General features: G+C 34.4%; 1 protein-coding gene across 10 annotated transcripts in view; it reads right to left on the bottom strand.

Annotated features, from left to right (window-relative positions):
* The window catches only part of LOC121985349 (6-phosphofructo-2-kinase/fructose-2,6-bisphosphatase-like), a 73,613-nt gene that overhangs the window by 43,178 nt on the left and 2,479 nt on the right, over window positions 1-27,956 (bottom strand). For 9 of the 10 annotated variants that reach the window (XR_006113128.1, XM_042538748.1, XM_042538747.1 and 6 more), the window contains 11 exons: window positions 26,355-26,558; window positions 25,810-26,016; window positions 24,669-24,764; window positions 24,264-24,362; window positions 24,120-24,149; window positions 16,094-16,147; window positions 15,806-15,859; window positions 15,659-15,736; window positions 15,085-15,176; window positions 14,952-15,009; window positions 14,781-14,855 (listed from right to left, as the gene is read on the bottom strand). Coding sequence is in view for 9 of the 10 variants with exons in the window: in XM_042538748.1 (XP_042394682.1) it covers window positions 14,781-14,855; window positions 14,952-15,009; window positions 15,085-15,176; window positions 15,659-15,736; window positions 15,806-15,859; window positions 16,094-16,147; window positions 24,120-24,149; window positions 24,264-24,362; window positions 24,669-24,764; window positions 25,810-26,016; window positions 26,355-26,558 (1,047 nt within the window). In the remaining variant the exon portion in view is untranslated. The remainder of the gene's footprint in view (window positions 1-14,780; window positions 14,856-14,951; window positions 15,010-15,084; window positions 15,177-15,658; window positions 15,737-15,805; window positions 15,860-16,093; window positions 16,148-24,119; window positions 24,150-24,263; window positions 24,363-24,668; window positions 24,765-25,809; window positions 26,017-26,354; window positions 26,559-27,956) is intronic. The other variant, XM_042538744.1, reaches the window with a different exon arrangement.

Raw genomic sequence — 27,956 nt, forward strand, 5'->3', positions numbered from 1 at the left:
CCTTGTACCCCTTCTGCACGAGTTGACCAACACTCAAAAGATTTTGATCAATCTTAGGTACATACAATACATCACTTATCAACTTTCTACCTTTTAGACCATCAACGACTACATCTCCTCTTCCTTCAACATCGATGTAATCACCATTTCCGATCTTCACTTTAGCACAGAAACTTCGATCTAAATTTGCAAATGACTTCTCATCATACGACATGTGGTGGGTACATCCGCTATCCACCAACCAACTTCTACAAGTCACATCTATAGCAAAACAAGATGCTGTAAACATCAACTCTACCTCGTTATTTGCAGCACCTTCTGTAGCATCTTGCCAAGAATCTTTCTCCTGACAAAACCTTGCAATATGCCCAAACTTATGACAATTATTGCACTTCACGTCTAGCCTCCTCCAACACTTGTAATGTGGATGATTTGTGCCTCCACAATGTTTGCAAGAATCAAACCTTTCTCTCTGATAAGCAGAACCTCTCTCAGAAGGATGCCTCTGTTCAGCATGACCTTTGTTACTGCTTGAACCTTCTGCATTCCCTTTCTGTTGGTTCTAAGACTTCTTTTCTCTTCCAGAAGCTCTCATCTGAGACCTTGCTAGTAAGGCTCCTTCCATGGCTTCTACGGGAACTTCCCTTCTCATCAACCTTCTTTGTTCTCGAGCTTCTAATGCACTCAACAACTCCGCCAACCTTATATCGGACAGATCCTTGGTGTTCTCCAGAGAGGCAATCGTAGCTTCAAACCTTTCTGGCAATGACACTAAAATCTTCTACACAATCCGGTCGTCCTTCATTTCTGTGCCCAGAACTCTGATTCTGTTAGCCAGATTGATCGATCTATCTGAAAAATCCTTCACAGACTCATTCTCCTTCATTTGTTGTCTCTAGAACTCCCGCATCAAATTCAAAGCCTTCATACCTCTTATCTTCTCATCACCTTCGTACTCAATCTTCAGAAAATTCCAAATATCCTTCGCGGTTGGAAACTTCATGATCCTGTTGAATATAAAAGGTGACACTGCAGTATAAAGGCACGACTTCGCCTTCGCCTTCCTTGTGATACTTTCCTTGTGAAACCGTATTTGATTGATTATAGGATTGTCGGGGAGTGGGGTCACTTCATAATCATCCTTCACTGCTTCCCACAAGTCACTACCCTCCATGAAAGCGCTCATCTTCACCGCCCACGCTTGATAGTTCTCCCCATCAAACACAGGAGGCGTCGTAGAAGAAAAACCGCTTCCGCTTGCTTCCATCTCCTTCGATAGGACAGAAACAACCTTCCAAAAACTTCACAAGACTTCCACAACTCCCGAAAGATCACTAAGTGCTCTGATACCACTTGTAGGTTTTCACGTTGCGGAAACAAACCTTCTGCAGACGCTAGCTTCTGTAGCGCAACCTTTTGCAGGACGAAACGAACCAAAACTTAAGAACACTCAAACAATCTTTGAGCAAATGCTCTTTTTCTGGATTTTCGATAGATTTATTTTTTTAGAAACCATTACATCACGAACCTTAAATAGACAAAACAAAAAGAAATGAAAAGACAAAAAGACAAATGAAAGGACACCATTAACTCTAGACCATTAAAACTCATTTAATCTCCATTATCTTCAGTATTCAATCTCCATTATCATCGGCATTTATTCTCCATTGTCATCAGCCTTGAACCAACACCAACAGTTAAAATAGAGGACATCAAGTGTTGTTTGAAATTGTAAGGTACCTTTAAAGCTTAAAGGAAAGTTTTATAAAACAATAGACTTGCTATGTTATATATAGTACACAATTAGAAGATAAGAGTCACAAGAATATTAAGGTAGATGTGCGAATATACAAAAGGATGAGCAAAATGAAAATATTAGAGTCAAGATAAAAGTTTAAAATTTCAAGCATGTCCAAGTTTCAATATATAGCCGGAATGATATAGTTTCGGTATCGTATCATGTCGTGCAAATAAGATTTTGATATTATTTTAAAAATAAAATATATTAATTAAAAATATTTTTATTAATATTTGATCATTATTGATTCTTATTATTAAGTTATATTTGAGATGTTGAATATTAATTTAAGTTTTGAAGTTATCTCGTGAAATGTTTGATTCTTATTGAGTAAAAGTCGATTTAGGTTAATTGAAGTCCATTAAGAAGGTTTAAGTTATATTTAATTTTGATATATTTTGATCAGTTTAAAATTAGATTCAATTTATATATAAAATAATTTAATTTATTAACAGTAATTTTATAGAATTAGAAATTATATTACATTAAATATAAGGAAAAAAGATAATCATCTTTGAAAAGGTTAAGAGGTTATGTTTTTTCTCTATTTACCTTAAGAGCTATTTTTTCTCTTTGTTTATTTTGATAGAGAAAAAAAATAATTAATGAAAGAGTGAAAAAAATAATTGTTGAAAAAAAAAATTCAACATATAAAAAATAAACAAAAAATTTAAATTAAAAAAAAACACGATAGCCGCCGCGAGTGTTGCGACAACCTCTCCGCCCCCACGTGAGGTCACGATACCCTTCGCGTCTCCGTGGAGGTCGTTGCAGGGTCACCATACCCTTTGCGCCCTCGCAAAGGTCGTTGCAAGGGTCGCAGCACCATTCAAAACCTCACGAGGCCACCACAAGGTTGCAACAGCCTTGCGGTCGCAGTGTCGGTGTCGATAAGATGAAATAGTAAATTCATGGTTTAAAATCTTAACCCTTGTTGAGATTTCGGTCCTAAACCGAAACGATATGGTTTCGGTATCATATCGTGTCATTCCGATACGGTTTCGCTATTTTTTTATTTATATATAATAATTATTAGATAAATATATTTATTGTGTATAATTAAAAAATAAATTGTATATTAAATTTATATAAATTCTCAATTATTGGACATCTTAATATGATTATAAAAAATAATTAAATATAATTTTTAAAGAAAATTATTTATTTATTCATTTAATTAATTATTAATTTAAATAATATATATTTTAAATAGTAAAAAATATTAATTAAACAGTAAAATAGTAAAAATATAAAATAATGAAAAAAATTATCATAATATAAATCTAATTTATTAAAAATATTAGAATTGTTTAGAATTTTTAAAATTTGTAAATGAATTTTAAAATAATAAAAAATATCAGAATTATTATAATTTTTTTAGAACTTTTAAATGACATTTAAAACATTAAAATATAAATTTTCAAAATATTAAATAATAAATTTAATTTTAAAAAATTTAATTTTAAATATATTTTTTATATATTTTATTCGAATAATTTAATTAGAATTTATAAAATCCTGTTCAAAATATCACACATAGGAATTGTTTAAATTAATTAAATCAAAATTTTAATTTTCTGTGCAAATCGCTGCGGGGGAATCGCGGGGGTGTCCAGTGGCGCCGGAAGTGTCACGGGAAGCTTTCAACGCTTCCGGCGGCGCCAGAAGCATCACGGGATGCTTCTAGTGTAGCTAGACGCTCCAGTGATCCCCCTGCGATCTCCTCTTGTAGCCATCCACGCACCGCGAAACTTTGGCACATGAGGTGCCGATTTCGTCCACACGGCAAAACAGTAAATATCATCGGTGAAACGACATTTCACACCATGAGTAAATTCCACTCATGCCGATAAACACGGCATGAGATTTAAATCTTTTGTCGAATTGCACTTATTAAAGGAAAATTTTGAGATGCGTTAAGATGGTATAGTACTTAAGTGACTAACAAATGCTCTAGTAGGCAATGTGAAATCATGATAAATACGTAGATTAATCAAGGAAGCAGATCATAGAAGACTTATTAGCAAAGATAAAATTGGATAAAATTTATTTAAATATAGATGAGAACATAATAGAAATTAAATCCAATGATATAAAAGAATCCATATAATTGACCCCATTTAATGGGATAAAGATTTGGTTGTTAATATTATTGCCATGAGTTAGGTAAAAGCCAAGGTTTAATAGGTAAAAAAAAAAAATTATAAAAATAAACTAGAAGTACAACAAGCCCCAAATATATATCAAACTTGAAAGGTTATGTCATGACCTTAGAGGTCAATATAGAAATGGAAAATGAGTGCACAAGTGCGGAGTGAAATAAGAGGAATGTGTATGATATAATATCTTATAGAAGACAACAAAAATAATGGGCGGGTTAAATGTATTTTATATACCTTTAACATCGAATAAAATATTCTTGTTACTCCTCTTGATTTTCTCTTAAGTAATATTATCATTTTTTTCATGTTTCCTCTTTTATATTCTTATAAATTTTTCTAACATTATTGTTGAAATTCAAACTAGGCAAGTTGTTATCCCTATTTTGTAGAGATTTATTTTGTAATCTATTTTCTAGATGGATTATAATTAGTTCATACTTATCACATCCCTAATTTTAAGGAATTTATCTTTGTATGTGAGGAGGATATCCTATCAATGAAAACATAATAATCATTTCTATTAAACTACATGGTATCAGAGCAGGAACCGTAGTCGAAAAAACCCTAGCTGCAAGACAAAGTCACATGATTGCTGGTTCTTCCACCAGCAGCAACGTCAACCTCCATTCTGACATCATCGACAATAAACAGAGCAACTGACTTCCAGGTGCGACAGGATCATGGCTGACTCTCATTTTTGCAAGACACAGTAGGAAGTTCCTCTGGCATGTCCCGCATCATGCCTTCTTCTCCAGAAGGCGGTCTCCTTCCCATCACCACTCACAAATTCAATGGCCACAATTATCTTCAATGGTCCCAATCCATGATGATGTTTGTGAGTGAAAGGGGCAAAGATGACTATCTAACTGGCTTTATTCCATAATCAAATCCTAAAACTCCATAGCATCGCATTTGGAGGGATGAGAATAACTTGGTAATGTCGTGGTTGGTCAACTCGATGAAGGAGATTAGTGAAATTTTTTTGCTATGTACCATTGCCAACGATATTTGGGAGGCTGTCCAGGAAACCTACTCAAGATGTGACAACATTACAAAGTTATTTCATGTGAAAAGCACTCTGCAAAGTCTCCAACAAGGGAAGTCCACAGTGACAGCTTACTATAGCTCACTTAATTAGTATTGGCAACAACTAGACATGTTTGAAACTCCTGAATGGATTTGCAACAAAAATTGCTATTGGAAGATTATGGAGACAAAGCGTGTCTTCAAGTTCGTAAGTGAGATTGATAAGTCGCTTGACGAAGTGTGGGGCAGAATTCTCGACACCAAGTGACTACCTAGCCTTAGGGAAGCATTTGCATAAGCACACTGAGAGGAGAGTCACAAGAGAATAATGATGGGATAGTCCTACATCTCAGAGGTCCCAAAACTAGGCAAGGAACTCCTCTGCTAATTCTAGTACATTAGTAGCTTAAAGTCCGACCACGAACCACAATGTCAATGAGTCTCGAAATGTATGTGTCAGTCGACCACAGAAGAACAAGCTTGGTGCGATCACTGCCGAAAGCCAGGCCATCTCAAAGAACAATGCTGACAACTCCATGGAAAGCCAATCGATTGGAAAAGGCACATTATGCCTCTGCTGAAAATTCAAACTATATGAGTTCTCCTTTCTCCAAAGAAAGATTGGATATGCTCCAAAAGTTATTTCAATAGAACAATTTGTTTAAGAGTTCAAATTTCAACTCATCAATGAGCAATCCTACAAGCAAGTCCTCTTGGATCATCGATTCAGAAGCATCGAAACATATGATAGGTGACAATGTTATTCTCAACATTTACATTATGTGACAAACATCTAATGACACGTATAGCAAATGGCACTTGTACCAAAGTGGTCGATATGGGAACAATTAAAATTTCTAGCAATATCAATCTCAATTATGTGTTTTATGTGCTTGAACTTGCTTGTAATCTGTCGGTTGGTAGGCTCAACTAAGACAATAACTATGAAACTAATTTCTTTGGTGATTGTTGTGTTTTTCAGGATTTGAGCATCGGGAAGATGATTGGTGCTAAACTTCATGCATGACTTTATCTTCTTGAAGCCTCTCCTACATCTAGCCAGTCTATTAGTTAATCCATTGCTTTAGGTCTAGTAGTCTATCCCAATAATGAAAGTGGAATTATGATATAACACTATCGATTAGGACATCTAAATTTCATGTACTTGATGTTGGTTAGTCCTAGGAAAACATACCGGTTCCACTGTACAAAAATTTTGTACAAGTGTCGAACCTTTCCTTAAATAACCTATTGTGTTCTTTAGAAGTTAAATTAGGAATCGCAGACGGAACTTAACATCATTGATTCCAAATTTAACTTATCTGTTCTTAATGGTTTAGATTTGAATCACAAGCGGAACTTAACACTATTAATTCAAATTCACCTATGTTATTAATTCCATTAAATATTAATTTCCAAAATTGGCTTCCAGGACTGCATGGCGAGGCACACGGCCTTCTTGGATATGGGAGCAACCACCACCGCCTAGACAAAGCCTTTTAAGGAAAGCTAATATTTAATTTCCTTAAATAACTCTAGGTTAACCAAAAAGAATAATCGAATCACAAATTCAAAAAAGAAAGAAAACACAAACTCGAAAAACTAATTCAAAAAACTAGATCGTCTCTTGTGTTTGGAATTCTTACAAAATGAAATAACTAGCATGATGCGGAAAACAATTGCTAATTATACCTTCTTTTTGTATGCTAATGACCTCGAGATCTTCTGCCGTATTCCTCGCCTCGCCTTGGACGTCGTATGGGCGACGATCCTCCAAGATAAACACCACCCAAAAGCTTTCTTCCTCTTCCTCTAAAATCCGACCACCACCACCACCAAGGAGAAGAGAGCAAAGGGAAAGGGAGAAGAGAGAGGGCCGACCACCAAGAGATCCTCTAAGCAAGAGAATAAGAGTTGTATCTCATGAAGTCTTCTCACCCCCTTCTTTTATAATACTTGCCCAAGGCAAATAAGAGAAGAATTTTTACAAAAATTAAAATCTTCCTCTAATTTTCCTTTTCCCTTTTAATTTTTCTTTTTCTTTCCTCTTGATTGAATCAATCACCAAAAATTAATTTGATGATTTTATTTTTTTAATATGGCCACCTTGCCGACCACCATATTTAGGAAAGAAAAATAATATTTTTTATAAAATTTTACAAGAAGAAAAACTCTTATAAAATTTTACAAGCTCTCTTTCCTAAAGTAGGAGTTAAAAAAGGAAAGTTCTAAAAATTAAAACCATGTTTTAAAATTTAAAACTTCTCTTATAAAATTTCCTTTTTTTAACATAGTGATAGAAAATTTAAATTTTAAAACTTCTCTTCCTTTTTCCTAAACCATAAGGATGGTTAAAAAAGGAAAGTTTTAAAATCTTTTAAACTTTCTTTTAAAACATGTGGCCTAATAAGGAAAGTTTTTAAATTTAAAATCTCTCTTTTAAAACTTGTAGTTTTCTACAAAGAGAAGGTTTTAAAAATTCAAAAACACCCCTCCTTGTTTGAATTATTGTGGCCGGCCCCCTCTTGCTTGGGCACCAAGCAAGGGGTCGGCCCCTTAAGAGGACAATTTGGCCGACCCTTGCTTGGTCACCAAGCATTGAGCCGGCCCCCTTCTTGGACACCAAGATGGGCTTATATTTGGATGGACTTGAGGCTTTAATGAGGCTACGACAGGGACCTAGAGGAGAAATTGGTTTTGACCTTCCGATTAGCTTGAGTATCCCGTGTTCGCCCCGAACACACAACTCAAGTTCATCGATGATAACTCATTCCACAAGAGAGTTATTATCGCACTACCGCACTAATCTCAAATTACATTATGGGCTCCTTATCATGAGTGTGTTAGTCTCCCTGTGTTTAAGATAATGTATGCCCACTAATTAAATAAGTTACTGACAACTCACTTAATTAATATCTAGCTCCAAGAGTAGTACCACTTAACTTCATTGTCATGTCGGATTAAGTCCACCTGCAGGGTTTAACATGACAATCCTTATGAGTTCCTCTTGGGAACATTCTCAACCTAGATAAGTAGGACACAGATTCCTTCTATAATCAACAACACACACTATAAGTAATATCATTTCCCAACTTATCGGGCTTATTGACTTATCGAGTTAAATCTCACCCATTGATAAGTCAAAGAAATAAATACTAAATATATGTGTTTGTTATTATATTAGGATTAAGAGCACACACTTCCATAATAACTAAGGTCTAGTTCTTTTATAAAGTCAGTACAAAAAGAACTTAACTAAAATGGTCCTACTTAATACACTTGGAGTGTATCAGTGTAATTTATTAGTTAAGATAAACTAATACTTAATTACATTACGACTACCTCAACGGTTTGTTCCTTTCCATCTTAGTCGCGAGCAACTGTTTATAATTTATAAAGAACCGACAACATGATCTTCTGTGTGTGACACCACACACCATGTTGTCTACTATATAAATTAATTGAACAAATTATATTTAACAAATAAATGTAGATATTTGACCATTGTGATTCTTTATTTCTAAATAAATGTTTATACAAAAGCTAGGCTTTTAGTATACACTCTAACACTTGAAACATCTTTTCCCTTCATTATTTATCAATAAAAGTCCCAATTTCTTTAGTGTGATGAATTGACATATGTTAAACATACCAGACACACTTATGCACCCCGTTAATATCAACCAACACAACCTTTCTCGCTCATTCATGGGGACATTTGGGGACATTCAAAAAATCTAAGTCTTATTGGCTCTAGATGGTTCTTATTTTTCATTGATAATCACCCAAGGTTATGTTGGACTTTTCTTATGAAAGAAAAATCCAACCACACAAATCTTTTAGAATTTTCATACCATGATCAAGACTCAGTTCTAGGCTGGCCCAGTTTTAGGGTATCTCCTACTCACGTTTATCTCCAAGGTACCAAGCATTTGTGACATCACTTGACAAGATCAATATTCATAGTTCTGTGTATGAAGCTCTAAAAGTTCTCGAATGGTGTAAGACAATCCTAGAAGAATACACAACCCTGAAAAAGAAGGGGACTTGGACACTATCTGAGCAACCTCAAGGAAAAAGAATGGTGGGATGTAAGTGGATTTTTTCAATGAAGCAGAACCCAGATAGAAGCATAAATAGATACAAGGCTCGACTGATGGCAAAAGGTTATACTCAATCCTATGGGATTGACTATCAAGAGACCTTTGCACTAGGTGTAAAACTCAAGATCATCAGAGAATTACTATCTATTATTGCTAACTTAGATTGACCCTTGATTCAGCTAGATGTGAAGAGCACCTTGTGGAAGAAGTTTACATGGATGCCCCTATAGGATTTCAGAAAGATAGTACCAAAGGAAAAGTGTGCAAACTAAGGAGAGCCCTGTATGGGATCAAACAATCACCCGGAGCTTGGTTTAATAGATTTGCTAAAGTTCTTAAAAGAGATGGCTACTCCCAGTCTCAAGCTGATAACACGCTATTTGTGAAACATTTTCCAAGTAGGAAAATCTCAATACTAACTGTATATGTTGATCATATTATCCTCACAGGAAACCATGAACCAAAAATCAAAAGGCTTAAGTCACTCCTATCTAAGGGGTTTGAAATCAAGGATCTGAGACGACTCAAATACTTCTTGGCAATGGAGGCTATTAGAAGTCACAAAGGAATCTTTGTGTCTCAAAGAAAGCATGTTCTTGACCTACTATAAGAAATTGGGTTGAGTGGATGTAAGCCAGTTGCACCTATGTATCCTAATACCAAGTTAAGGTCTAGGACTAATGAAATGGACCAATTATTGGTAGGCAAACTTATCTTCCTAACTCACACTCGTCCAGATATAAGTTTTGTTGTCAACTACATTAGCTAATTTCTGGGAAATTTCAATTGATCACATGGATTTTGTAATTCGAATGTTGAGATATCTAAAAGGGACCTAGGAAAAGGACTCTTATTTAGAAAGACAGATAAACGAACCTTGGAGGTTTACATTGATGGGGTAGGTTCACCTAGTGACAGAAGATCTACCTCTGGATATTGTACGTTTGTTTGGGGAATTTAGTAACTTAGCGTAGTAAAAAGCAAATAGTTGTTGTTCGAAATAGTGCCGAGGTTGAATTTCGAGCTCTAACATTGAGCATTTGTGAGGAAATCTAGTTACAATGGATTTTAACGGAACTCATGCTAAAATTAAGACATCCAATTCAAATTATGTGTGACAATAGTCGGCCATTGCCATTGCCAAGAATCCAGTTCAGCATGACCGTATCAAATTTGTGGAAATTGACAGACATTTCATTAGTGAGAAGATTGAAAATAAAGGCATCATGCTCCATCATGCGTCTTCAAAACACCATGCACATTTTGACAAAGGCATTATTCAAACGCAACTTATTGTTGGATCACAATCTTGATTAGGCTTTTACCTTTCATTAGGATTTTTACTTGTCACTTCAGTCAATTGTATGTTATAGGGGAATTGGGCTTATATCTAGCAACTTTGCCCAATCTCGCCAATGAGCGCTCATATAGTGCTCATTGATGCATTCTATTTTTTCGTCGCTTTAGGAATGAAAACTAGAAGAGATATTTAAATTTGTCCTCAATAATTTAAAAAACTTGATCCAAAATCGTCTAGTGAAACAAGGATCACAATCACTTCCTTTGTCTTGTGAAAGTCCCCAAAGCTTCATCACATGAAGAAACAAGCGGACTACCTCATTTGCAATGCATTCTACGGATACGGGGATAAAAGCGGCATAAGAATCACTTCTATTTGCTTTAAACATAGATAAGGTCACGATGAAACCCGTTGAGACACTTTGTCATGGTCATTCTAGAACGGGTAGAGATTCCAATAGCCCTATGTTGATGCTCCACTGTCTTGTTGGCAACAAGACAAGTCCGCATATAAGTCTTGATGTCATCCCACATTTGTGGCCAAAATAATACATGTCCACCATGAGTGCTAGGGTCCTTGCCATACTGGATGACCAGCCCACTTAAAATCAAGGCACACCATGATAATTTTCATCCGCAAATTGTCATGTTTGAAGCAAGAATTCCATTGCCAATGGTAAGGAGTAAGCTATCATCTATCTAAGTGTCATGTCTTCCTCTTTATAGCCAACTTTAGCAAACCCTAGGCAACGGAATCATGGTTTAATCTTTCTTTGATGTGATTGACAAATATACCTTGTGGTTGACTCATGCTTAATATAACCAGCTCTGCTTTCCTACTTAGTGTGTCAGCCACCACAATGGTCTTACCAAGCTTGTACTCAAGTTGGCAGTCAAATTCTACTAAGAAATTTTGCCATCAAGCTTGCTTAGGGCTAAGCTTTTTCTGAATCTAAAAATAACTTGTGGCAATGTTGTCTATTAGGAGGACAAAGTGTGAATACAGCAAGTAATACTGCTATGTTCAAAAACAATGTATAACAGTCAATTCCTTCTGTTGCACCTTATAGTGCCTATTTTGTTTCATTTAACATTCGACTTTTGAAGGCAATGGGGTGTCTCTCTTGCATAAATAATCCACCAATGGTAAATTTTGAGGCATTAGTATGTACATCAAACGGCTTAGTAAGGTCAAGCAACACCAATGCTGGTTCCTCCATAATAGCCTTCTTAAACTCCTTAAATGCTTGGTGACACCTCTCTGTCCATTGCTACAAGTGGTCCTTGAGGAGATAAATCAAGGGTGAGGCAAAAAGGAGAACGGTCAAGGGCATGACTTTGGCAGAAAAGCCATTGATGAAACGTTGTTAAAAGTTTACCAACCCAAGGAATGATCACATCTCTTTAACCTTAGTAAGTGGCTCCCAATCTTAAATGTATCATTTATCTTGGTTTGATCCATCATGAGCCTCCCTTGTAGATTCTATGGATAAGGAACTCCACCTCTTGTTAAGCAAATGAACATTTCTTCCACTTGACATATAATTCATTCTCATGTAGCACTTTGAAGACTTGTTTAAGGTGTTGCACATGATCTTCAAGAGCTGTGCAATACACTACAATGTCCTCCTAGTAGATTACCACAAAGTGGTCGAACTAGTGGTGGAAGATCTTATTCATGAAGGTGCAAAAAGTAGTCAGTGCAATTGTAAGATCAAAGGGCTTGATCAATAATTCACAAGCATTGTACCTTGTTATACATGTTGTCTTAGGCTCATCTTCTACTGCAATTCACACATAATAGTATCCTGACCACATGTCTGGTTTGGAGAAGTTTCGAGTTTTCCAACTGACATTGTTTTTGTTTGACAATGGATGCATATGCAAATAGACTCATCCTTCTTTTGAAACAATATTGGGTCATCAAAGGGAGCTTTGGAAGCATAAATATAGCCTGACTCTAACAAGTCTTGGAGTTGTTTCGCATTTAACTAACTCAAAAGGTGTCATTCGATAAGGTACCATGGCTGGTGGCTTAGCATTTGGCTCCAGTTCAATCTGGTGATCTACCTCACGTCTTGATGGAAGTTTCTTTGGAAACTCCCGTCACATTACATTTGGATGCCTGAAATGCTTGTATAATCTCTGGAATTGGTTCCTTCAAGTTGGCAAGGTATTCCCCATCATTCAACTCCCTAACAGTGGCAAGGTAGTTTAGATTTGACTTCATCCCTTGCTTGAATTGTCAGGCCGATAATGTACCTCGGTAGCACGCTTTATTAGAACCACACATGTGTAGTTTCCTCTGGTAGAGGAAATGCAGGAACTTGGCCAAAGAACTCCAGTCCTAGCACCACTTGGAAACCATCCATCTGCACAATGTAGAAATCTAGACTTCTACTCCATTCTCAAAGATGAACCAGAATCATCTTGGCAATGCTAGCAATGGGCATGGCCGGTGAATTCACAACTTTAAGAGAACCTCCACCATAGTCATCTTGAGGCTCAACTGATTTTGCTTGTCTTCAACAATGACCTTGAGTTTCTCTCACAAACATGACTCTTATTTTTTTGCCAATAATGGTTGCGCTTATAAACATAAGATTCTTCTTGGTTGACAAAGGATCTATGGCTTTAACCTTGAGAGAGCTAAGAATTTAAAGCAATCCCATGTTAGCTTGAGATCCTTCATCGTGGAGTTGACTTTCTTCATATTGGTTCATCATGGCATTGAGGGTCTTGCGCTTTAGTAATCCCTCATCCAATGTGGATCATCACAAATGAAGCAAGGGTTTTTAGGTTTGGGTGTATATGACTTGTCTTTAGGTTGTCCATCTTGTTACCATCACTAAACATATAGTCCCTACACTTGCTTTTCTCTCCCCCGCCTTTGTCATACTTGGTTTTCTTTTCCTTTGATTGGGAAGAGTAGTGGATGAGTAACTCAGCCTCAGTTAGAGTAGTTTCTAGATCTTGCACACCTCATCTCTTCAACTCTACCTGTGTCCAATCCTTCAATCCATCTATGAAGTAGAAGAGGGAATCTTTATTGGATATGTCATTGGTCTCTAATAATAATGAAGAGAACTCCTTGGCATAGTTCCTAATAATGCCAATTTGCTTCTAGCACCACTTACCCATGCAACACTTAGAAAACTTATCCCTGCAAAGTTGCAAAGTGTAACTCGCTAGAGACTCACACAAAAGAAGCTAAGAGAGAAAGTAAGAGGACTTGAAAGATTAATAAGTAAAGAAAACTAATTATTCTTGAATTGCAAGTGAAGGAGAGAGAGCTATTTATAGGCATTGTCTTCTCTGAAATAGACGATTGTGATGAATTTGATTTAATGATGTACATTATTAGCCTAGAAGTTTCCTACAATATTTAGATGATAAAATTCTTGACTCTTCTGCTCTGCCAATGTTGATCAACTGGATTCCAGCATCAGTTGATTGATGCTCTATAGCTGTTAAGTCATGCGGTTGTTGCCACACAACTTTTTCACATCAGATTGAGGGGTAAAGACTTAAATCGATCCAAATAAAGAAAATAAATACTAAAAGGTAAAATCCAAGCCTAACCTCTTAATAGAATACCTAACCGCACACGTGTCCCATGATCTATTTATTCATGTGGTAGCACTATATTATTGTATATCACCGTTGAGAACTTTAACTCATGCATTTGATAACGTTAATTATATTCTAAAGATTTAGCTCTAGTGATTCACTTCTTAGTAGATTTATTGATGATGGCTAAAAGACGACAATTAAAAATATATTAAGTTGTGATAAAAAATGGTGATAAATAAAAAAATGAATAGTGACTTTAATCAAGGACAAGTGAAATGATGATAAGAGTTGACTATATATTAAAACTAAAAACGCAAATGAGAATTTTAAAGATGTAATGAAATTTATGGTTTATATGGTTTTTTTATTTCTTAGTCAAGATTAAATTCATAAAGATCTTTTTTTATTTGCCCACTCAACAATTTATACTCACTTTTTTCTCCTTGCCATCAATTTTGCATGTAATGGTTAAATTTGAAATTATATTGCTAGAGATGTTTGAGGCATTGATACATGGGATTTGGCTCTATTTTTTGATCTTTTATTCTATTCATATGACTTTTTTAGTACCGTATGTTTCACTATATTTTCTATAGAAAAAAATGAATATATGTTTCACTATATTAATTGCTAGCATGGTTCTCAGTTACCTATTATTATATTTTCACCAAGTAAAATACCTCATGGCAAGTGGAATTACACCCCTCCCCAAGGTATGAGCATCTATTCTATGATAAAGCAATCTCTAAAGAAATGAAGCTCAAGTAAAGGAAAGAAATGTATATCCAAGCACTTAAAAGAAAGAAGAAATAAACATACTTGTATCTGCCCGCCTTGTCCACTGGCCATGTCAATCATTTTGATATAAGAACCCTCTTCAACTGGTTCATATACCTACAAAGGAGCATATGCAACTAATTTCAAATACAATGAGAAACTGAACGTGAATATAATAACATGTGTATCAAGAACGAGACTTTTTCTTAGAACCTTTTCATAATTGGCTAAGCGTTCTTTAAAGTCTTGCATTCCAGCTTCAAAATCTGGTCTGCAAAGCACTAGACTTGTCATAACAGCTTCCACAAATAAGACTAGATTAGGATACAAAACACATTACTCTTACTCTTCTGCATAATCAGGGCTTTGTTGAATTTTCAAGCGTATATTTCTTTCAATTACGTGTGCATCATTGCATATTGTTTCCAGAAATATGATCTGCAAAGTGCACAAAATATTCAGCAAAGAAACAAAAAGAGACTAGAATTGAGTCAATTAACCATAAGGGAAAGTAAGAAAAGTGAGGAATAAAACTTATATTTCTTTTAATTTGAAAAGCACTTGAAATAGATCAAATGAAGGACCAAGAAGTTTCAGCTTGTAAAATGCAATTCTCAAATCTTCAACTATCTTTCTGAAATCTAATAATTCAAAAATACATTAAATTAGGATATCACCTAACTAAAGTGATCCTTAAATTCAAATGAGGAATACTAGCAAAAATGTTGAAGCACAAATAGCACAAAGCTAAACCAAATTTCATTTTAGTAAAATTTCAGATAAATTCAATACTTTAAAATGGATGGAAGATTAACAATAGTGCAAGGTTTTCCTTGCAGGACCAAAATTTGGCCCTTATCAGTAGATTTCAGAAGAAATGGTAGAGGTAACAACAGAAGAAGAGTAGATTGTGCAAGTACCTTACACTTTCCTTCAGCCATTTTCATAAGCATATTCCTTCGACTTCTGGTACTATTTGTGGCATCAAAAATACCAACCTATGTAAATTAGAAAGCCAAAATAAGTTATTTAATTGAACTTTCTTTGCAACAACTTGAGAACTTTACCTGACCTCCTTCCTGCATCCAGGATATCATATCATCCATAGCCAAAGCAGCTACCTAGAGATATTCAAGATGAATAACTAAAAAGTGTTGGTATGCATCTTTTTCTTCCTCAAAAAAAGGCTAAATAAAGTTGTCAAGAAAGATAAGATAGCTATTAGTAGCCATTCTAAAATGTAGCAACCCATGAAAACAAAACTACAGAAGACAAATCATCATAAAAATTCAGTATTTCTGTGGCTCATTTGGTCAAAAGCAAACAAGGAGCAGTTGTAATTACTGATTCCTAACCTCATTGCGTGCTTCCATACCTTCTGGGTTGTCACCACGAAAAAAATCTGCCGTCTGCACAAAGATTGTGTTTTATTGAGAAACATATAAAGAAGAAACCTAAGCAAATTCTATGAAGAAATATGGAAGAAAATTCTATGACATCGATGTGAGAAATAAATTGACTTAAATGTCAAAATAAGCTATTTAGCAAAGGACATGCAAAACACGGACAATTTACCAAACAGAAACACCCTTCAAACTGATAGTTGGCGATTTAGCAAAGGTCCATGAATTGGAACTCAATTTAACTTTTCAAGTAGGTGCAAAGCATATAACAAGAAGTCAATCAATTTAAGTAAGAAGAAAAATGAATTGACTCAATTAGTGATGCATTAACTACAAGCAGGTGTGGAACCCCAATATGACAAGAAACTCCCTTGATGCACATCTATCCTACAGAAGGAACCCACAGACAGTTAAAACTCTCTTGATCCACATCTACCCTGCAGCAGGAGCCCACAGATAGTTAAAATTCTCTTGATCCACATCTACTCTGCAGCAGGAGCCAACAGACAGTTGAGTGGCTACACTCCATATTCTATTGTCGTACTGTGCAAGCAGGAGGTGCCAAGGCCAGAGATATAATTCTCTTTTACCTTCTTTTTTCTGAGTTAGGTTAGCAAGACTACATTTTTTACGAATAGAATGTTCAAATCCTGGAAATAGGGACACAGTCGAAGTGTTTTTTGACAGTGGTGTGATATCCAAATGTTATGAGTTTGGATTGATCTTGGATTTGATTAAAATTGAGGACAAAAGTTTAACAATATTGCAATCACCATTGGTGTCAGGATTGATTCTGAAGTTACAAAATAGAGTGCAGGAGGAAAAAGCAAAAAATAAAAAATGCCAGAAATGAAAATTTGATTGTAATATTTAATTTAATTAATCTGACTCAAACAGAAATTCTTGGAGAGAAAATAATTGTCCCGTTTAAGAAATTTAACTGTTACTTCAGAAGGAATCTGTTTTAAATTCAAAGAAGTTCTTGGCCTCAAGGACTTTTTCCCAAATTAAAAGAAAAAAAGATAGTTATGAAACATGTGCACTTTGACTTTCATGATTTATATGCAATAGACACTGCCAATCCCATCTCAACTCCCATGAATATGCCAAGAAACTATTTCCTAGTTCTCATACTTACTCGTCACAATGGCATCAGACATCCAAAATATTTAGATAACGGCCATATCAAATTGGTAGGCTCCAAATTGAAAAGAACAAAAATCCAAATAATTGAAAAAATAATCGGATTCACATATCTGTTATCAGATAATTAATTAATCAAACTTAATTAATCATAATCAATTGATATAAATAATGGTATTGAACTGATAGTACATGGTATGCACATTTGCCAATATAAAATATTAAGAATACTATTAAGACACTTATTCTTTAAATAATTGGAAACATTAATAATGTAAGATATCAAATGTTACTAAAAATAGTGAAACTAATTTTAATCATCTCAATTTTTAAACTTCATAATAATATATCATATAAATATGAAATTATTATATGATTGATGATGGCGACCTTGACAATGATAACATAATAACAAAGATAATAAATAATAAATTGTTAATATATATGTGATTATTAATAATCAAACTAAAAAATCATATTAATAGTCTAAATAATTTATAGTGAGATTATAAAAATAATAATAACAACAATAAAATCAACAATTAATAAAAAACCACAATAAAAAGCATAATAACAATATTACTCATCCAACCATTAATATTAGCAATATTAATTGGATGAATAAATATTTGGGAAAAAAATCAAAAGGATGCCCTTTTTATTAGATTCATCAAAAGGGCGCTCATTTTTCATTTATCATCAAAATAGCACCCCATCCTGCCTCAACCTATTTTTATTCCCAAAAATACCCTTGTTTTCGGCATTGTTGCAGTAGCTTCGGGATTGTAGCTGCTACAATAAAAAAAAACTTAAATGTAGCAACAACGATTCCATAGCCGCTACAACATGAACACAAGTCAATTCCTTTTTGTTTAAAAAAACTAATTATAATTTGTACTTCCCTCTGATTTATACTCATTAATTAAGCATAATAATTAGTTGCAATCCTCTTATGATCAGATTTAAATTTAAATAAATAACCTACAACTGATTCAACTGTTGATATATTTAAACCACTCACATTAAATATCGAGTTAAATCAAATGAATATGAGTTGTATATGCCCACTAATTTTTTTCATTATCTATAATCTAGTAAACCTAATCATTAGCCAATTAATCATGTTTTCCTTTATTGCAATTATGCTATTTATATATAGATTTAAAACCCAACATATGCTTGGATATATATTGAGTAGTAATCAAATTATCAATATTAGCTATCGATCATACAATTTATTATTCTTAAGAAAATGACAAGATGTATTATATGATTGTAGCAGCTATGATCCCGTGGCTGCTACAACGATGCCAAAAATAAAGATATTTTCGAGAATAAATATATGCTAACGCGGGATGGGGCGTTGTTTTGATAATAAATGAAAAAGGGACACATTTTTACGATTTCAATAAAAAGGGACGCCCTTTTGATTTTTGCCCTAAATATTTTAATTACTATTGTCTATGAATGTCATTATTATAGCAGAATATATAGAATATTACTAACAAAAATTATCAGCAACACCAATGAATATCTATCATAATCATAATAAATTTATTATTAACAATAAGTGTTAGTCTCATTATTGCTGATCTGATGTAAATGATTTTGGTAGCTAATATGATTATGTTGGTGATTAATTTGATTAAAAATAATCCCCAATTAGTGTGATATCAATGGTTATATATCATACCCTATAGCTGAAGTTGTCATAATATAAATATATTACTTTATTAGTTGTTAATAGTTGATTTTGATTCAACTCTCATCTTCCTCCACCTCATGTCACATGGGTCCCTTCTCCATCGAGAGGATGATGTAGTAATAGTTGAATGAACCAAATTTGCTTAGAGAGAAGAAATCTCTCATTGCCCGTACAAGTAGTTATTGTTAACAATAAAAATAAATTGATTCCTTCTAGCAGTTGAAGTTTTTGGAAATAATGGTTAGTCGGTCAACATTAACATGGTATCAAATGAAGTAAAGGTCTGAAACTGATGTATGTGATTCATGCATATATTTTCAATGTTATTTAGCATGCATTTACGGCATTACATGAGCATATTTTGAATAGTCTCATGGCTTTTGCATTCTTTTTATCTTTTTAGTTCCAATAACTGCTCTGTGTTTTATAAACGAGATGTGAAGATCTTTGAGTTGGAGTTCGTTTGAAGACAAAAAGCCTATGAAGCCCACGTTCCAACATGATGCACGGCTTGCCCGTGACACCTGCCACTGCCATACGTCACCCTTAGAGGTAGAACCAGTATCGGAGCATAACACAGACAGGCCGTGGTAGCCACCATGACTGTGTTCAATTTGGTTGCCTTGATGAGAGAGTTCTAGTACGAACCACGGCCAGGCCATGGCACCTACCACGGCCGTGGTTCGTCAAAATAAGATGGCGGCGCCCCTCAAAAATTTAGGAAAGTTCATTATTTTTTGGAGGCTATAAAAGAATCATGGAGGTACTAGTTTGAGGCATCAAGGGTTCTTTAAGAGCCACAAGGATTCCGTCCACCAAGGAGCATGAGGAGATCTTCCAAAGACAACGTCGACATCCCTTTGCACTTCTATCTTTATTTTGAGTTGCCAAATGCTTTCTTCTATGTCTTTGGCTTGTATCTCCATGCCATGGAGTAGTTTCCTTAATTCTAGGATTAAGCAGTAACCCGATGTTATGTTGACATTTGTAGTTTGTTATTCTTCTCTTTTATTGCATGATGTGTTTGATTTTTTATTCAATTTTAGTATGCTTAACATGTTAACGGTGTTAGCGTGCGTTATCATAGATAATAGAGAAAAGGGGAAGGATCGAGAGGTGAACTCTATTCTTCGACCTATAAAATTGGACTTGAGGGTTTGTTTACGAAAGTAGTCCAAACTCCCTCGAGGGTATCATTGGCTATCACAGTGCATAAAGGGTTTACCCCGATTTGACTACCACGATAGTAGAGGTCACGCTTGGGTAGATACACCGGTGTTGTTCAAGAGGAAATATCGGTTATCTTAGGGTAGACCACCTTCAAGCATATCTAACACTGAGGTAAGAGAGGGGATCACAAATAGATTGTCAATGATCATTGTGGCGAAACCGAAGTCTTAGAATTACCTCTAAAATTAGTTCTCTCACAACTTCTCATTTTACTTTCTTATTTCACTTGTTTTCACAACAATTCTCTCGATTTTGATTTGTTTAGATAACTGCCGCACATAAACTGGTACTCAACTCCATGGTTCCAGAGGATGATAATTTTACTATTTGACGACAACCATGCACTTATAGTTAATATGCATCAGAACCTCACCCATGTCAAAAAAAAATCAATTTATTTGTTGAAAGGTCACAGCTAATAAAGTCAAGTACCCACCCACACAGGATGTGGTAAGGTTCACAATATAAGTAAATGGGTCTCTTTGCTAACAACTCAACATTTTACGAATAGCCATTAGCCAATTAACATTAACAATTGCCAAAGCTAATCAATTTTAAATTTGGGAAGGAGAATTGCAACGATGGTCCAAATAGCTAGTTTCTTTGGTTATGACTTCAGCTATCCATTTGTTTTCAATAGTTACCTTGTAAAAAAGTAGATCGTAAATACCAAACTTGGAGTAAAGCCACAAAATAAATCTCATAAGAACAAAATCTAAAAAAAAACATTCAAGTTGTGCCAAAATTTTGATCTCAAACCATAACGATACAGTTTTAGTAGCGTATTGTGCAATGTCACTATAGTTTCTTTACTTATTATTGTAATAAATTATTATTTGAATAATAAATTAGATTGTTAATACATGTTTTCGCCTCTATTTATATTTGTTAATTTAATCACCTAGGTCTTTGGATTTGAATATGATGGTAACTAATTAAGTTTTAATTTTTAGATTCCCTCATTTGTATCCTGTATATTTCTTCTGTTTCAATGATTTATAATTATACTATATTAACTTTTGCCAGTAGAATATTGGAATGAGAAAATGAGATTTTCCCTTGTCTTCAATAATTTGGGGCATCTTTTTCTTTAAGATTCTACAACATTGGAGCAATTCCAAATTTGAAGGTTCGAATGACTTTCATTGGTAAGGATGTAACTTTATTTGAAATAAATATATTTTCATGAGTATACTTAATTGTGTTTAAAATTTATTTATGAATTTTTGATAAGAAATTTGATTATTAAATATCATTTTCCTTGTATTTTGTCTTAGATGAAATGAAAATAATTCAAAATTCCATTGTTTTTTTATTTTATTTTAGTTTTGTTTCTTTTAAATATCTGCTATTACTAGAGTGGTAGAAAAATGAAGAAATATAACATTTTTTCAAATTTTAGATGTAAAATATTATATTTTAGGATTAAACTATAATTTTATTAAATTTATTTAAATTTATAAGTATAAAATTTAAAAATATGAAAAATATGAAATTCAACTTGAATTCAATCCGATCAAATTCAAAAATTTTGGATTTAAGATTTTTTTTCAATAAAATCAAATGTGATATTGAAAATGTTCTATACTTTCAAATTGAGGATAAATTTAAAAAAGAATAATTTGATATTTTCAATGAACACCTATTGTGAGCACGTATCTTCAATTATATTCCCATGAAATAAATTAAAATTAGTGAAAGAAAATAAATAAATTATTTTTTAACTTAATCAAATAAGTTTTCATTTAATCAAATTATCGTTTGTGTTCAACTCTAGTTGTTTCGTAACAATCGAACCAAAGATGAGAGAAGACAAACAAGCATTAATCTTCTACTCAGAATAATCTTGTGGAATCCTAGTTTTCTAGATTTCATTTAGATTTTTAGATTCTAAAGTTTTTAAAAAACTTTTTAGTGACTAATTAAGCTAAATTGAATCAATATTTCGAGTTTTGGGGTTGAGTGAATGGTTTAATCCTAGGTGGAGCCCAAGTAGAAATGAAAATTAGGATAAAATGAGTTCAAAGTGAGCTTGATTTGAATTTATCTTGACCAATTTATAACCAAACCAAGTTGATATTTATAGGATGGTTCAATCCAAAATTCAAAATCTCGAGTCGTACCAAAGTTTCAATCTTTGACCAGAACGATACTCTTTCGGTATCATGCCGGTGTTTCGATGCATAATGTCGGTAATGGATGAAGCTAAAAAAAATGCGATAAAGTATAAGGAGTGACTTTAGATCTTGTATCATGCCATGCGAAATGATCGAAACATATTATTTCAATAAATTTTACCGAAACTCAATACCACTTAGTAGAGACAGTTCCTTTCTTTGCTTCATCTCCTTCTTCCTACAACCTCCAATTTGTCATCGGCCCACAGATCAAAACATCGGCAAGATATTGGAACAATATATTTCAAGTCAAAGTTGTTGGCGCAACGGTAAAGTTGTTGCTTTGTGACAAAAAGGTCACGGGTTTGAATCCTGAAAATAACCTCTTGCAAAAAGTAGGGTAAGGTTGAGTACGGATCCTTCCTCGGGATCCCGCATGACGGGAGTAGGGGTGTAAATGAACCAAGCTGCTCATGAGTTATTCGAAGCTCGATTCGATAAAAGCTCGTTTGAGCTCGTTTAATGAAGCTCGTTAAGATAAACAAATCAAGCTCAAGCTTCACAATATTCGGCTCGTTAGCTTATGAACATGTTCGTTAAGCTCATAAATCAACTTTTAAATAAAAAAATAATAGTTTTGATATTGAATTTATAAATTTTACACTCTACTTACGAAACATATATATTAAATTTATTTATTAGAATAAAATTATAAATTTTAATAAGAATATTATAATTTTCTCTAAATATATAATTTAGTTTTTAATGAATATTTAAATTTATAATTTATATTTATTAAGCTCGTTTAGGCTCGATAAAAGTTCGAATAAGCTCGTGAGCCATGAATATATTTGTTAAATAAAGCTCGAGCTCGGCTCGATTACACCCCTAGGCGGGAGCTTCGTGCACTGAGCTGCCCTTTTTTATATTTCAAGCCAAAGACCGAAACTCTAGCAAAGCTTGAGATTTTGAACCTTGGTGTCGAATGATATATGATTTATTGAAATGATACTCTTTGATCGTTTCGCTTAGCACAGTTCAAAATTTCAAATCATAGTTCAATTATATATAATTAGGTTAATGGTATTATTAAAATGTTGTGAATTATTTTCTCTCCCCATGCTACTCTCTTCCTCGATTCCTCACCCACCACCCACCCACATCTGATACACACTCTCATCCAACATTGTCGCCAGTTTGGTACTCATCTTCTTCTCCCTTATCTCCCTCTCTTCCTACTGCCACTTATGCATTCTCCTTCTCCCCTCTCCTCCCTTTTCTCCCTCAGACTCTCTTCTCTCCCTTTTTTTTCACCATTCTAATACACTCCCTCTCTATTTCATCATTCTATCGCACACTGCCAATGTCGAAATCATCTTGCATGTCGGTTGATGAGAAGAACGATAGATTTCAATCGTGCAAACCAGCATGGCCTAGCATTGGAAATTATGCTCATGAACCCATCAACCAATTTCAAGATTGATATTAGGGATCCACGACACTAAGAAGCAAAGTAGGATATATTTTGGCCAAGAAAAATTTAAATAAAGCTTTAGAACTAGACAAAGAGCCAGCCTCTATGGGAAGTATTCAACCTAATTACAATTAGAATACAGAAGCAAGTGCTTACTTGCCAAAGGCATTTTTACATTCAATCCTCCAAATAAAAAATATATACTGAAAGCCAGGTTTACATGGAGTAAAGCTGGTGAAATGTAAACTTGACATGCATGTGACAAATGACTCCAACACATAATAAAAAAGAATAAGTTGCCTACAATACCTGATTTGTACCAAGCTTAAGGCGACGATACTGTCAACCAAGGTACATGCAGAAGAAAAATAATTTAGTGTTACACAAGGAACAAATCATGTAAACAAATTTGATTTAGTCATGTTAGCAAAACAAAGAAAATCCAGTCTTCACCTTCCCAACATTGAAATGCTTTGTTTCATGACCTAACCATCTCAAATACCTGGTAAGCTTGGCTGCTGTGAAGGTCTTTCCTCGGGCTGGCAAACCAACCTATATGATCACAAGATGATAAAGTAGAACAGACAAAACCAGCTTGTTAACCAAATGTCAAACAGGATGAGACACACATGGGGTATATGATGAATAGCTAGAACTAAATTAAACTAGCGCTTAAAAAGTGATGTATTGAACCAGTTCCAAAGAAGTCAAAAAGACAAATATAGCTTCAAATGTCAATTTTTGTTTGCATTTCTCAAAATTCAGCAATGTTTTTTGGTTTCATAGTATTAAACAACAAAGTTACATGAAACAACATACAAAGTGTAGCCAATATTTCCAAAGGAGTCATTTTGTTACCAGCACAATGGCCAGCCTACTATCCTCCTTTGGCCCTAGCATCTGATCAGCTATTGCTGCAGCTGCAACTGCTCCAGCTGCTGCCGGCATGCCCTTCTAATATCAGTGAAAAGAAATACAATCACTATCTGCAGCACAATCAGGACTGCTAGTGGGCCAGAGAAACAAAAATTGGTACAAGTGAATCATTGTAGAAAAACTGTTTGTTGACATAATTAGATAATAATCAAGAAAAATAACCAAATAATATGTTGTTTTTATTGCATAAATGTGTATCATAATCTAGCACTGACCTCTCCTACATAAATGTGCATCATAATATCATACAGTAACATTGTTAGCCACATCCACAGTAACAAAATAACATGCTTGATGTCATTTTTTTATGCAATTTAACATTATCAAAGTTCACCACCTAGACATATATGTGCTGCAAGTACAAGAACCCCTTTCTGCAGAACATCATAGCCCTGAACTGTCAGATGGAATATTCCATAATCTAATAGGAGGAAATTTGAAATACAGCCAAACCCAAATCCCATCAGTACATTGTCCTAATTGCAAAAGTTCGGGACATGGTCCGAGTTCACATTTTATTTCCCTGACCCCAAAATATTCAGGAGTCAGGTCAGGTCAGGTCATTTTTTCCTTCAAACTTGACCCTGGCCTATGGCCACCTCTAATAGAACACTGTTGATGGAATATTTAAAGATATCTGGGAAAATATCCCACCTAATATGTGTTTTGTTATTTACACATGGTAATCCATCTTTAGACTTTTATCACAACTGCATGGCAGTGACTAGTTTTAGGTACCCTATTCATAGAATGCAATCTAAAATTATCAAAATTTGCATCTTGAAATCCATGTTAGTTTGTTGAGAATATAACAAGCTATTGCTGGGGACCTTGTGGTTAGAGCCCACATGTCATATGGCTATTTTGATTTCTAAAAGACTTAGAAATTATAACCCAGAACCAAGAAATGAATGGTATAACTACTGTGAATACAAATAAAAAGTTTTGATCCTACATCAATTTTCAAACTGAAATAAAGATATACTAGAGAAGCACACAAGCCAATAATGAACAAAATTAAAAAGTACAATGTGAGCAAAGGATCCTTTTGGTTTGAACAAACCTTTGTTTCACAGTCTAACTTGCGATCAAATGTGAATATGCATGCACCAGCTGATTTAATAAGTCTAGGTGAGCCGACACCTCTATCAACAAAGAGTCCTTTCTGACTCTCTTGCTTGGGAACCGGTGAGAATGTGCCAACTGATTTTGAGTCAAAACCAGGAACTGAGAGAAGCTTGCAAGGATCTGAGACAACAGCATCCATGTCCTGAGTAAATGAAACAAAATGATAGTATAGAATAAATTTAAACTAGTAATAAAGATTGAAAACAAGTTATAGAATAGAATAAAATCATGCATAATATCACGAGTGAAAAAATATAAAAGTTTGGAAAGGTTGAAAATAGGGAAAAGATTGATGCAAAGGAAAATAAAATTGATAAATATCATCAAAAAACTATTAGCTAGATAACAAAAACTAAACAGGGCATATTTATCAGTTCTAAAAATGTTTCCTTTCTTGCCTATTACAAGCTCTGCACATATATCTACAAGCCAGAAATTAACTATGTTTTTATGTGTCCAATGACCTTATCAAGTAAGTACCTTGCAGCTATTAGAACAGTCACCAGCTTTACTTGTGCCATATGAACCACCAGTTGAGGCATCAATTTTAGAGAAATCCCCAGTCCCTAGCAATGATCTTGGTGTCTCTGCCAAGTTAGCTGCATAAAGAGCACCAGCAATGGAAGATGGTGCCGGAACAACATAGTGTTCTAAATCAAGCTCCAAAGTAGATCCTGAACTATTCTGCCAAGAAGCGTGGATGGATGTGAAATTTCATCAATTAAACAGCTACAGCAAGGATATTTTTATTTAAGCAGAAACTATATCTACAGAAATGATATTTTTATGTAAGCAGAAAAAATAAGTATGAGAATGATAAGATTAAATTTGAGAGAGGATATGCCCAGTAAGAAATTGTAACTACATAGATTATAAAAATTGAAGCAATCCAAGTGAAAGTCTGTAAACTTCTAATTATGCAATTGGGCAAGAAGGCTTCATTAGGCAAGAAGGCTTCATAAGATGTCTATCTGAAAATTGTTTCAAGCAGTTGAAATAATCAAAATACAATTTTAGGTGAAGCATTAGCATTCAGGATCCTTCACATAACAACCTTATGTTATATTTTTCACTATTGAAGTGGGGTGGTGGAGCTCACTCCACCCCAAAATGACAAGTCATTTGGGAGAGAACCCTCTTGACATATTATACACTCCACACGTGGACTATGAGAATGGAGCATTCTAACTACAATATGTTTCATCACACACACTCACCATGACTTAAAGGTGCAAGCTAAACTTTGAGATCACGTGAAAGGCCAAGGGAGTCCTATCCATCTAAAAATGTCAAGACACTTAGGCAGAAACCTCTTGGCACTTAAGCATGACCAAGGTTATTTTTCATTTTCTAATGGACTCTGCACACATTGTAGATAGGGTCCTATAAAAGCCTCTTTCAAGGAATGGGCCAGACCGGGCCATTTCTAAAGACTTGATACTATTACTGCAATATGGAACCTACAAAGTGCACAATTTCAATAGACATACTAGTGATCTAAAGGAGATCTCATCATCACTAGGAAAGTTTAATAGAAGGGAAATTTGATGATATGATTGTGCCTATTTGGATAGATCCTCATAAATTATTAAAGTATGCCTTATTATAAACCATATTATAGAATGCCTTCTGACCTTGCCAAGCTATCTAAGAGTCCTTTATTTGTGTAACTAGATCTATTTGTTGAAGAAGGATTAGACGATCTTAGAAACTAGGAGGCTTCTTTCATTAAATAGTATCATCCTCCCTTTGAGTCTTGCTTAAAGGAATAGCCCTTTCAATTGAACAGGATTGCTCTCTTACGACAACTAGGCAATAGATAAGATTGATCAAGTGGTTGGTTTTAGTTGGAGATGAAATTCATGTGTTTATGGATTTTTTTTTCACCCCTATGTTTGTTTTTGGCTTGAGAAAAGCTTCCCATAGTGGGATCATTGACCCCTGACATGGAAACTCATCCATGGTTTGCTTTAGGAAAAAGGGAAGGGGAGTATTAAGGAGGTCCCCTTGATATTCTTAGGCCAAAGCCCCTTAACAAAAGAAAAATCAAATGTATTAAAGTTGAGGAGTGAATTGATTTTA

This window comes from Zingiber officinale, chromosome 5B, assembly GCF_018446385.1.
Source record: "Zingiber officinale cultivar Zhangliang chromosome 5B, Zo_v1.1, whole genome shotgun sequence".
Classification (NCBI taxonomy): domain Eukaryota; kingdom Viridiplantae; phylum Streptophyta; class Magnoliopsida; order Zingiberales; family Zingiberaceae; genus Zingiber; species Zingiber officinale.